Genomic DNA, 12,661 nt, shown 5'->3' on the forward strand with positions numbered 1-12,661 from the left:
TCTCGCGCGCTCGCGCGGACCCTGCTCGCTAGCTCTCGCGCGCTCGCGCGGACCCTGCTCGCTAGCTCTCGCGCGCGCGCGGACCCTGCTCGCTAGCTCTCGCGCGCTCGCGCGGACCCTGCTCGCTAGCTCTCGCGGACCCTGCTCGCTAGCTCTCGCGCGCGCGCGCGGACCCTGCTCGCTAGCTCTCGCGCGCGCAGCGCGCGGACCCTGCTCGCTAGCTCTCGCGCGCACAAACAGCTTATGGGAAAGCAAGATAGAAATTACACTACAGGGTGTGATATCAAATATGTATTGGCTTTAGCTCCATTCTCTTCACAACATTCTCCATTCTTTTATTAAAGAAAAGTATTTTAGGGGAAGACATTACCATAAAATACGCAGTATTCTTATTAGATTGCATGTATCTTCCCCATACACATGCAGGGTTGTGGCCTATACAAGGCAGAGTCATTAGATCTCTGGTTCCTAGTGAATGAACAGGCTGCATTGTCAAAGTTAGTTCAGCTTCTCACCTCCACCTGGAACTCGTTGCTGTTGTAGCGTCCGTTCAGCTCAGAACAGACCAGTTTAAACTTCCTGTCAAACAGCGAGACAGTATTCCAGTTCCGGTAGCGGACGAGATGCAGAACCTCCTCGTAATTTACCATTGTGTCGACACCTGCGAGACATGAACAGTGTGTTTAATGCTGTGGATTTCCTGCGAGATCTAATAGTATTACCATTTACTGGCACATATCAGCGGAGCACGAACTATGATCATTACATAACATGGCAGGTTTCCCGAGCATGACTAATACACAGGAACACAGCTGAAGAGCTTCCTCCCACAGGTGCCCATGTAATAAAGTAACAGGACAAGACATATTCCATTTCTAATACCAGAAACCACATAGAAAACCCAACCATGCAAAGCCCAAAATCAGCAGCTGATTGGTGTAACTCAGGTAAGATACAACTTAAATGATGCAGCTGTAACATAAAAGGCTGTTTAATTACAATATTTTATTTATATTCTTCCCCCCATTCCTGTTTCATTATGAATGCTGTGTGCCTTTTCGTTTGTATCGGACTTGCCAACTCATACTTCTATGGGACAGTAAAGCAAATTAGTCTGCAGGCGTGCGTGCGCGCACACGCGCACACACACTTAAAAAAATACACGATTATTATCGGCCACGTTGGTACATCCCCGACAGCCTGTGTGTGCTTATCTCCCGACCACAGTAACCTACTCTTGTGACAGTGGAAGTGACACAGGGCAAACGCACAATAGCCCCATTAGAAGATTAATCTGTTGGACAGGTTAAAATAAAATTACTTAAACAGGCTGCCTGTTATAAGCCAGGGATTGTCCCCCTTTCTAGCTCTGCAGCGCCGACGTACCTGTGATCACTATGCCCCGATTGGAGCTGCTCATCTCCATTCCTTTCTGCTGCAGGTGTGTCAGATCCAGCTGCAGGCTCTCTCTATTGGGATCCAAGTCCTCTCCCACCACACTGATCTCACACGTATCCAAGTTATGCATGATTTCCTCCGACACCAGGGATTCTTGTACTAAGAGATAACAACAGCTTACTGGTCAGGCCTAGCTAGACGATGAGAAACTGTTATATGACCTACATAAAGCAGCTGAAGGAAAACCAAGTAGATGACAAAATAATTCAATACTTAATGCAATAAATTATGTTGGAGTTTGTTATGTATTAAGATATTTCCTCACCCGTAAGCGATCACTGTCGTTTTTGTCTTGAACAACCAAAGTAGGAAAACCCAAGGCTCTTCCAAGGTTATTTGTATCCAACCAAACCCAATGATCCAACCCCAACAGACTCAGAGGTACAGGGTTAGTGGACAGTGAGGCAGCCACACACTCAGGTTCTAACTTTGTTGGGCTCGACCCACTTCATACACACAAGGTTTACTTTGGAAACATAAGTGAGGGACAGCCTGTGGCACTGGGACCAAAGACATTCACTGAGGGTTTGACAGGGATGACAGCACCATGTCTGTGCAGTCTGGTAATGAGTGTCAGCCTTATGGAGAGATGTACATGGTGTGGTAGATTAGGGAATGCTGCCGATACTATTTACACAGTGAGGGCTAGTGATAATCTGAGTGTGAAGAGAATTAGGAGGGGTCTGGACAGTGCCTGGAAAGGTTACACAGGAAGCCGAGCGCAGGGTGGAGTATGGAGGTTTGGTAGGAAGAGGAGGTTTTATGGCCGAGGCACTTATAACAAACAGAGCAATAAGCAAAGTTAGGCTCTAACTTTAGTTTGTTTTTTAGTCTTTGTTTTCAAGTGCAGGGGGTGGTACAACGCTAATACCACGCCTGTCCTTTTGATCGCTGGCGTACAGCAAGCATCAGATGTTACCACACATTTATTTGCATAGAACAAAAAGACAGAAACCTGTAGGATCCTCGTCCCCTTCGCCTTCTGCTTCCACCTCACGTGTGATGGTGCTGATGAGATGTAGCTCGGGGAACAGAGACACCCCTTCTGTGCTCTCAAACTCAGAGGCGGAACGGGCAAAGTGATCGATACCGCTCAGACTGATCTTGGGCTCCTCGGGCTGCAGCACCATGACGTAGCCATCAACATCGGGGACATTGATACACGTCTCCTCGTTAAAGCACCTACAGCAAAGTACAGCAAATATTTCTGATAATTAACGGTATTAGCTGGTTGCACATCGGATAAAGATCTAACATGTCAGTTGCACAGACATTGCGTGTCCATCCTACCCTCCCCTTAGATTGTACGCTCCTTCGAGCAGGGCCTCCTCTCCTCCTGTTCTCCACCACCTGAACTCTGCTCTCCAGCTCCTTGTCTCTTCCGTGAGGTCCTCCTGCCCTTCTACCCCTCTCTCTACCCCGCTGGGGGCTCTCACCTCTCATCTAGCTGTACATTGAGCTTCTGAGTTACTGTGCTTTTTGTTAACTGTATCGTGCTGTCTCACCCTGTATCGTGTTTCTGTCTGTCCCTGTATGGCGCTACGGATACTAGTGGCGCCCTATAAATATAAATAATAATAATGTTATCATGAACGGCATTATAGAAACCCCCTAAATGCTCAATGCTGCTGTGTCACCTACTTCACAGTGGTGGTGATCTTCAGACGTCTGATGCCAGGGGTGGGGAACTGACGGGAATTCAGGTAGGAAATATGCTGCATCGCCTGGTCAAAGCGGTCAATGTCATCACCTTCCAGTGTCAAACTGGACTGGCTGGGACTTAAATTAATCTGTGAAATTAAATTCAGACCATTATGTATTGTGACAACTTTGCCTTATGTCGACAATTCTGCACCGGAATGGCAGAAAACCGGCTGTGTGTTACATTGTTTACAACCAAATCAGCATTTCATAATGTACAAAATGTAACGTTAACCCCTCATTACCTTCTAACATCATTTTATGTGATTATGAGATGCTAATGAATTCAAGTGCAACTTCAGGACATTAGGAACAACAATGGGGGTAACATGTGGCCCATCCAAAGCCAACATCCTCAAGCTTTGCTAATGCATTATTAAAGTTGTATAATTCAGAATGCCCATATATATATATGTGTCTTTACTAATATTTGTTGTTCTCATTTCTTTTAAGGACATACGGCTCGTAAGTTTAGTTAAACTGCAAGCATTACTGCCATCTCATCATTCTGAAGCACATTAAGAATGTTCTACTGTATCCTGTATATATTTGTAGATACTCTATGGTAAGTGTACATATATGCTGTAGTGGTCCCAATATCACACTGACCTTAACGCCTTTCCCAACACCATCAGCGGGTGGGTATTCCAGCCCCTCTTTGCAGGTATACAGACAGTCTATCACCTTCTTACTTTCTAGCTTTCCAGTGCGGATCATCAACCCCGCGAGGTTTCCTCTGAAAAACTGGGCCATGTGCTGCTCTCCACCTGGACAGAGAGAAGAGACAGCAGTCAGTCTCAGCGCTGAGCCCAGCCATGGTCCTCTGCCTGCAGAAGATGTTACAGCATTGCATGCAGGTTAGTAACATCCAATCGTGGGAACCACCTGGCCTCCGCCGCCAGGAACCCACGAGAGGGGAGAGACATGCAGATGAGCTCTGGAGGTGGCAAGTGCAAGTGGTGGATATAGGAAAGGTATGGATTGGACAACCTGTGGTACCTAACCCATGATCATACCTTGCAAAAATAAAAATAAAAAAAACAAACAAAACACTAACATGTTTCTACACCGATTGCTTCATAAAGTTTTAGATTTAGAATTTCATTAGCAAATGTCTACAATAAAATAAAAAAGAAAGGAATCCTAAAATGCTTAATTGTAAGAAAATCAAACGCAGCTATTGTGAAACTACAAGCCCCAGCATGCCATGTCTGCCCAAGGTTGGCATGTAATGAAGGGGCGTGCAGTTCCACAGCCGCTGAAGAGGCGGTGTCTGCCTTTCCTGTTACCCCCCTGAACTTATAGAAGTATACTATATCATATCTGTATTGTGTCCAGTTTGTTCTGTCACTAACTAAGGACTTCCAAAATGAAAGCAGCTCTGCTCTGTGAATCTCAATGTCCCCGAGTCCCACTAGAATATAAGTAACAAGGGTTCTATAATGTATGGGCGAATTCACCCCAGGAATCCAGTGTTACATGTGACGCTGTGAGCTGTACAAAGCGCTATGTTAGCGATGCTTCTGTGTTATGAGATGGAGGGAAAAAAAAGCCTCAATAGGTTGCCCCAAAACACAAAAAAAAATAAATAGAAAGTGAATTTAGCGTTTCATGCACGGACTGAATGAAATGTCTGTGTGGTTTAGTGGAAGAGATGGATAGGGAGGGGATAAACTGCAGCCACCTGCATCACTCTCTGTCATTGGCTCACTGACATTTCCACTTCCTGAATACTCTGCAGAGAGAGGTAAGAGAAGGGACAAACAGGGGAAGTGACCACAGGGTTAGGGACATTTGTAACAACAGAACAGGTTATGACAACAAATGCAGTGGTGCGATAGAGTAGACGTGTCCTCTGTAGCTCTGGTTCATCTCCAGGACCTTCCACGTCGACACAAGAGCTTCTCAGGTACGGCCAACCCTTTAGGCTCTGACGGCTTCTGAAGCTCTAGCAAATACACACAACAAGCTCCCACAGACACAACACTGCCTTACATTCAGGTTAATGATCATAGCGCTGTGATTATTCCATATTATTGTAGCCTACATGTCTGCAATATGATGACACTAAGGCGCAAATACAAGAATCTGTAGATTTCTACTCCTACTGAAGACATTGAATCTACCCTCCAATGTAATTACTATTTAGTGGCAAAGTGGCCATGCTGATTGAAAACCCTAACATGGGTTAAACTGTTCACACTGGCAACACAGAGTGAGTGCAGACATTGTCAGCTTAACCAAGACTTAGGAGACTTCAGTCAACCAATTAACTACAAACCAGTGGTATCGGAAGCATGAATATTAATGAGAAAGCAGCCAATCAGTTCACTAGGATCTACTGATATCTCTTGGATCCAAATCACCACTGTGATGTCACTGGATCCTTGTGAACGGATCGGCTGCTTTCTCAAATATTTGTGCATGACAATGAATATTCACACACTAGTCTAAGTGTTCTGTAAAAGGATGAATGGAAGAGTAGCACATTACATATACGCCCTTCCCCGGCTCTACAATCTGTACTCCAGAGTGCGCCTAGGGAAGCGACAGACAGGTGTATTATTGAAGCCTTACCTTGCCAGCAAGCTCCGACCACGAGCTGGGTGTCCAGCTGAGTAGGGTGTAGGGGATAATCCTCGGTCACTGTGACGGGGTCATACAGAACACCATCCACATAGAGAGTGACCGTGGGGAAGTCTACAGTGAGCACGTAGTGATGCCATTCCTTGTCGCAGGCCTGCAGAGACAAGACGCAGAAAACCGTGAGTCTGTTATTTCTATAGCTGCTCCCTAAACCCTGACACAAACACAAAGCTCTTCTACAGGAAGCCGCATGGAATGAGAATGTGTTTCCCATAGCAACCTAACAGGTACGGATTAGTTCTGAGTTTACGAAATGAAAGCAAATGATGGGTTGCTAGGGGTAACACAATGACACGTGTAACAGTTCTCACCAACCACCTACATCAAGTAGGCACATTAACTACACCCCAGGACAGACAGCAATCACCAAAGCACAACAAAAAGGAAATGTTAATTTCTTGTCAGATACAAATAGGAAACTCTTCTAATCAGCATTTACGGCCCATGAAAACAGATGTGGAGGATGATACATAGATCTGCGCAGTGACAGGTGAACAACTGAGGAAATTACAAATAATGTACATACTGATACACCGATATCCCAAATACCATCAAGTAATAACACAATCCAGTATACTAAACCAAAAACATAAAGCTCATATATTTTACACAAAGAAAAAAGACCAGATATGTTCTAATTTACAGGAGTTAAACTATAGAAAACATAGGGCGACATAGTATTTTGGGGGAAAAGGGAGATATACAACTAAAGAGGGTAAGATGTGATAACAGGCTGCATTGTGCACAGATGGTTAATGCAGGTGTCACGGTTACATTGATATTATTAGTGGATAAGTCAGTCCCTGTGCGATTATTACTGCATGGTTTATGTTACTCTGAACGGAGTTAATTAGCCACAGTAACTGTTTAATTAATGAAAAGCCCCAAATGGAGGAAGTGCACATAAAAGGAGTTCGTACCACAAAATGTTTAGCTTATGAAACGCCTCAGGCAGATGCTACGTGGCACCTTGGCAAAACTATTATCATCTGGACAAGTTTTGGACACAGTCTGTCTTAGTCTTCTGCACACAGGAAAGGTGAATCATTCGCAGAATGAGGAGCATAAGATCTTACATACGGGGAACGTCTGGTAATTTGGATTGGCTATTACCAAAGAGGACTGTCTGTTTCTACGTCAATAACCACCAACCCTACGTTTTATACATCAGTCTGTACTGGCATAGCCGGTCTGTATCCACACAACAGGCTGGGGAGTCACAATTACTGGGATTTAATTGGCTTACATTGCTATACAGCAGATCTAAATCTAAGATCATTATAACCAATAATGTCCGGACTTGATTAGTTTGCACAGGAGCACCACTATCACTGAAGGATTTATTTAAGTGAATGCGTATCCTTGATCTTTGGGTGCCGACTCCTCTCTAGTTTTAGAAGCACACTCTGCAGCGCTTTACAATTGGGAACAAACAGTAATAAAACGATACAGGGTCATACCGACAGAGAGGGGTAAGAGCGCTGCGCAGAAGCTTTTACCATTGTTTGCATCGCCGGAGCAGAGGAGTACGGAATGGGACAGGATATAGGGACCAATTGTGGACATTGTACAGTAAATGACCTGATCACTCTCACATTAAGGACTGGAGCCGGCTTGCTCTCTGTGCGGGTAGGTAATGCAGGAGATATTTCTAGCACACAGCTCCATTATAAGACAAGGTCACTTTGGCTTCTACGCTGCAGTTTCCCTTGGGACAAGACCATGACTATCTGCATCAGTAATGGTAATGCTGAGGTTTCACTTATTGCTACATAACATTACTCATTTAGATGGAACTGGTGTCAGGACGATTCTATTTCACCCTTTCATAAAAACAATAAACATTGTGCTAAACAAAGTTACCTGTATCATCATCATCATTTATTTATATAGCGCCACTAATTCTGCAGCGCTGTACAGAGAACTCACTCACATCAATCCCTGCCCCATTTGAGCTTACAGTTTAAATTCCCCAACACAGACACACAGAGAGACAGACACACATACACAGACTAGGGTCAATTTGATAGCAGCCAATTAACCTACCAGTATGTTTTTGGCGTGTGGGAGGAAACCGGAGCACCCGGAGGAAACCCACGCAAACACACGGAGAACATACAAACTCCACACTGATAATGCCATGGTCAGGAATCAAACTAATGACCCCAGTGCTGTGTGGCAGAAGTGCTAACCACTGAGCCACCGTGCTGCCCTACCTTTATATCAGGTGGGGCAGCACGGTTATGTTGCCAAGTTCCTTTACACGTTTAACGTGTCAGGCTGTGATTGAACGGCTGTGATTGAACGGCTCTGTAGAGACCCGTCTGCTCTGTAAATATTGACAACGTGCCCACTGAACTGACACAAATTCCCTGTTTTTCCCCATTCTGATCCCAGCGCTACAATGTGACATGAGCGCGTATCTAAGTGTTTACTTGAAGCGAAGTTTGCTGCGCGGTAACTGACATCCCACACCGCCCACAGCAATCTGCGCATCAGCAGCTGCCTAATTAACACTCAATGTGTCTTTCTGCAGCAATCTGGGGCTGTAACTGCTTTTGCCTTTAACGTTAACAAATGGTAGAAATGTGGATCATTCTTACACAGTATAAACAGAATGACGTCTGATCTAGCACCCCGTGAAGAATTTTCCCAGTGTTCTACCCAGATCCATCAAACACTAGAGCAGGGTTATTCCAGCACCTGAACTCCGTTCTTGCAGAGTTTCCTTTGCTGTCAGCTGGGAGCTGTTGTTCAACAAACGTCAGTGCCACAGACTGCACAGCACACGCTGGCTGTATTAGTACTGAGCGATGTTCGGTAATTCCGGCCAGAACCGCAATGAAACAGTGACGGTTATACAGCCACATCTAGGTAGACGCACTGTCAGTACATTCTCTGGAGAGTTCCAGGGGTACCAGAGACCTAAGATGCCATCAGTCACTGGTCACAACTAGATTTATTATTTATCTTGGTCAGTGGAAAGCACGGAACATGCACCAGGAACTGGTAAGTCTGACTCCGTATGACAGAGGTCACAGGATTATTCTTTATGAAGCAAAAGGGACTTTGTGGGATTTTCTGTATACAATAATACTACAATTCCCTAGCTCACAGCTGCTAGACCAGAGGAACTAGGAGAACAACCTGCAATTGACACAACCCATCCGACAACAAGCGTTCATGTTGTAATGGACAAACAACCAATGACCTCTAATGAATGGCGCTGATCCATCAGAGACTACGGATGATATTGTAACCTCAGCAGAGGGAAAATGGCAGCTCCTCCTCATTAATAAATTAAATATGCAGAGAGATGAAACAAGATTTGCTGTGCAGAATAATCTACGCTTTACTGATCGATTAAGTAGGAATAAAACGCTACTTATAAAGACGACCGCATATTCCCCCGGCACTGATCCTATAACACAAGCAATAGTGCAGCAGGACGGTTCTGGCATTAATGTGTCTTGATGGTACCTTAGCACACCTATTTCTTAAATGTGAATAAAAGATCATTAGGAAAGCATACACTAGAAACTACTTTCATCCATCAGCAATAACGGAGCTCAGTAGCCCTCTAGATCTATGACGGAAGGAGCATCGCTGAAAAGTGTTTGGAGCTCATCGGCGTGAGATTTCTGACATTTATGAAACGATAACCAGCAAATATGACCCAAAGTAGAGCCATAAAAGACCATGTACGAGGTGCTAATCAGGGGACATGTAGACACATTGTCCGCACTAATGGCCATTATAACACAGCTCTGGTATAGACGCCTTTATCATTGTCCCATAGTGGATATATTTTACAAGCCTGGGAACGTACACATTTCTTCTCAATTAGAGAACAGGCACTACAGATTAAACGCTCTTTATCTGCAGCCCATTTAAGGACACACGGAAGGGAACATGAGACCAGAGGCAGCTCCTCTCACCTGATTGATCTTCCAGTGGAACTCTGCAGGTTTATAGGTCTTCTGCTCAGAGGGCTCCTGGCGGAACAGGAATCCCAGCTTGCAGTTGTGGATGTACAAAGAGTAGTGGTGTCGGTTCATATCTAGATAAAGAGTGTAGATGCTATGGTTAATAGGTCAAACTAAATTGAATTTGTGAAGTACAAACTACAGTATTCAATCAGCTCTGTGCACAGTAACCATTGTTATAACAATCTGGCAATATTTATAAAGCCATTGAGAATATAAATCTTCCTTTTCATCACTTACAGTACAATTCTCATGTAACAGGACAGAAGCCCTTCAGTCACCTAGACAGAGATCATTGTGATTAAGAATAAGAACGGTCTGTGTTCTAGGAGTGACCGCTACAACACAAGACGTCCAACATCGGATTACTTTATGTGGATTCAACTTCCAACATTTTATGTAAGAAATTTGCTCGAAAACAAAATATCCTTAACACTTGAAAAATCATGAAGTTAAATAAAATATTGTTCTAGAATGTCACGCAGACAACAGATACAGGAGCGGTTTCTTTCTGTACAAACCCAAGAACGTTCGGTCGTCTGATCGCGTTTCACTTCCCACAGACAACAGGTCTCTGTTTTCAGGTTAATGCCGGGGCTGATCAATGCACCGCAGCCGCTCAGGTGGAAATATAACAAAACGGATGGGTGACACTTTTGCCCAACCTTTTGAGGTCACAGAATACGACCCAGACTTCAGCCAGAGTACAGATAACAGACATTCCAGTGAGGTAGCAGATCGGCTTTCTCTGTATTTAATATCTACCAGTGAGGCTTTACACAGCACTGGTTGTACTGGATGGTGAACTTAGCTTGGGCAGACTTGAGCGTAATAGTGATTAATATAGATCACAATCATTAAGACGTCTGTACTTTTCCCTCCAAACACCTAAAGGACAAAAATACCACGCCTTGTGTCCTGGGTCGGTGAGTCCCTCAGTCACCCTCCTAACACTAATTTTAGGTTCTGTGAGTGAGGGCCAACGCCTCACAGACAGAATTAAGCTGCTCTACCCTTCAGTTATTCAATGTAGATCTAGTTATAGGGGCACACTGAACTGAACATGATCCGTGGAGTCTACTTCAGAAAGCCTACATAAATGATTACATACAGCTACTTTGTTGGGTGTGATTAACTATAGATATCGCTTCCTGCACAACTTATTTGTACCAAGCAGGTAGTTCCCCAAGTCACAAGTTGCCTTACAAATTAAAGCTTCTGCTTACTGCATAGTTTTGGTTAAAGAGCACAGAAATCTATTGAATCTGTCACATAACTCAGGACATATAACGAAATAGAAGTGTTTTACTTTTAGCCATACAAACACATTAGACCCCCTATGTATTGTTACTCCTGTTTAATTACACTTATTGTCTCCCCATTTCCCATAGGTTGGCAGCACAGCAGTAAAAATCATTCAATACAGTGAATGTCCTTTATATATAGCCAATATAAAAGGAAGCCAGTACCTGTCTTGTCTGAATTACACATGATGGTCTCTTTCTCTCGGCCTCCTGGTCCGTGTCTCATCCACACCGATATCACAAAGGGCTCCTTCAGGTCAGCGGTCACCACGCCGTCGGGGATCTTCACTGCCTGCGTACCGTTAAACTCAAACACCTGGTCGCTGTCGTGCCCGTTGTCTGTGGAGAGTCCCACCGTCCAGTTGGCGGCAGCGCTGGGAGGGGGGAGCAGCTCTGCAGTGTTGGATGTAGCTCCTACGTAGAAGCAGAGAGAGACCGTCAGGACCTCGTGGTGCTTTTACCAGACCATGTTCTGATACAGGTGAAATCCACACTCATTTTAGTTTCACAATTACACAACATAAACACATTATATATACGGTTAGTTAGGGTGATGAGGGGGTTTGTGAAGACTCTACTTAGCCCAATATTAGATCTGCACCTGGTTTCTAAACAGATTCAGTTCTGCAAATAGCAAAAGGTTGATGGATCTTTTCACTCAACCATTTGACCATAAAGGCAGAAGTATAAGAGCTTTAGGTTCTTACCGCAGAGCCTGTGAATGGACTTCTCCGAGTACGTGTCCCTGTCGCACCCTTTGCCAATGTGGCTGGTTTCCAGCTGTACAGTGGCTTGAATGGAAGTGATTGGCTCATCGCATGTCTCCAGATGCATGCCGGGGAACAATGCCAAGGATCCTGTGCCAGGCTCGTACTCTATCCTCTTACTCCATCCTATAGTAATACAGAGGGAAACAGTTGTTGTAATGTATCCTCTGTTGAAGCAGAAGACAATACGATGCCCACTATACAACTCGCTGACCAGCAATATCCCCATTACCCTACCCACATGACAAGAGCTACACGGGCAAACCGCCGGCGTCCCGACACAAGTTACTTACCCTGCCAGCTGGCTTTACACGTTGGTTTAATGCTAATTTTCACTAATATGTCTTCAGCTGCCCTTTTCTTCCCGCAGTCATAGGCCGTGACGGTGAGTTTATACTGACGCTCTTTCCCATAATTCAGCTTTTCTGTGTTCTTGATGTAACCTGAGACATTCAGAATTAGGAAAAGGTCACAAGTCTCTAAAACATAATCCATAAACTGTCCAAGGGAACAAGTTATCACTTTATAATCAGAGACTGCGTTACCCAACGTGATTGTCCGACCCGCAGACTGTGAGGAGGGAAGTGGAATAACCGATCATACGATCCTGCTTTATAGGTGAGAAACTAGAATCGGTTATAAAAGACTTTGCTCATTCCCAGGCGTTCAATGACACTTCTGATAACTAAATGCACACAGTTGGGGTAGATTAGCAGAGTCCACCATCCTGACCTTTGGCAAACACCACTAAAATTAAAAACAAATCCCTACCATGCAGAAGATCGGTCATTTTAATACT

The 12,661-nt window shown here is 44.5% G+C and overlaps 1 protein-coding gene across 1 annotated transcript; it reads right to left on the bottom strand.

The window, feature by feature from the left end:
• Positions 1 to 488: 488 nt before the first annotated feature.
• LOC142134130 (calsyntenin-1-like) lies at positions 489 to 12,372 on the bottom strand. The gene is made up of 11 exons (XM_075194484.1): positions 12,156 to 12,372; positions 11,803 to 11,988; positions 11,261 to 11,509; positions 9,744 to 9,865; positions 5,737 to 5,899; positions 4,844 to 4,894; positions 3,769 to 3,926; positions 3,100 to 3,248; positions 2,414 to 2,640; positions 1,387 to 1,557; positions 489 to 661 (listed from the first exon to the last, which is right to left on the bottom strand). The coding sequence occupies exons 1-11, from the start codon at positions 12,355 to 12,357 to the stop codon at positions 504 to 506; spliced, it is 1,836 nt and encodes a 611-aa protein (XP_075050585.1). The 5' UTR covers positions 12,358 to 12,372; the 3' UTR covers positions 489 to 503.
• Between the last annotated feature and the right edge of the window lie 289 nt (positions 12,373 to 12,661).

The sequence above is a fragment of the Mixophyes fleayi genome, unplaced genomic scaffold (assembly GCF_038048845.1).
Source record: "Mixophyes fleayi isolate aMixFle1 unplaced genomic scaffold, aMixFle1.hap1 Scaffold_4006, whole genome shotgun sequence".
NCBI lineage: Eukaryota > Metazoa > Chordata > Amphibia > Anura > Limnodynastidae > Mixophyes > Mixophyes fleayi.

Coding starts and splice junctions, on each gene's coding strand:
- LOC142134130 (XM_075194484.1), bottom strand. CDS start 12,357: ATGGATTATGTTTTAGAGACTTGTGACCTTTTCCTAATTCTGAATGTC. Junction 3,249..3,768: donor GTGTTGGGAAAGGCGTTAAG/GTCAGTGTGATA, acceptor TTAATTTCACAG/ATTAATTTAAGTCCCAGCCA. Junction 2,641..3,099: donor AAGATCACCACCACTGTGAA/GTAGGTGACACA, acceptor ACTTTGCTGTAG/GTGCTTTAACGAGGAGACGT.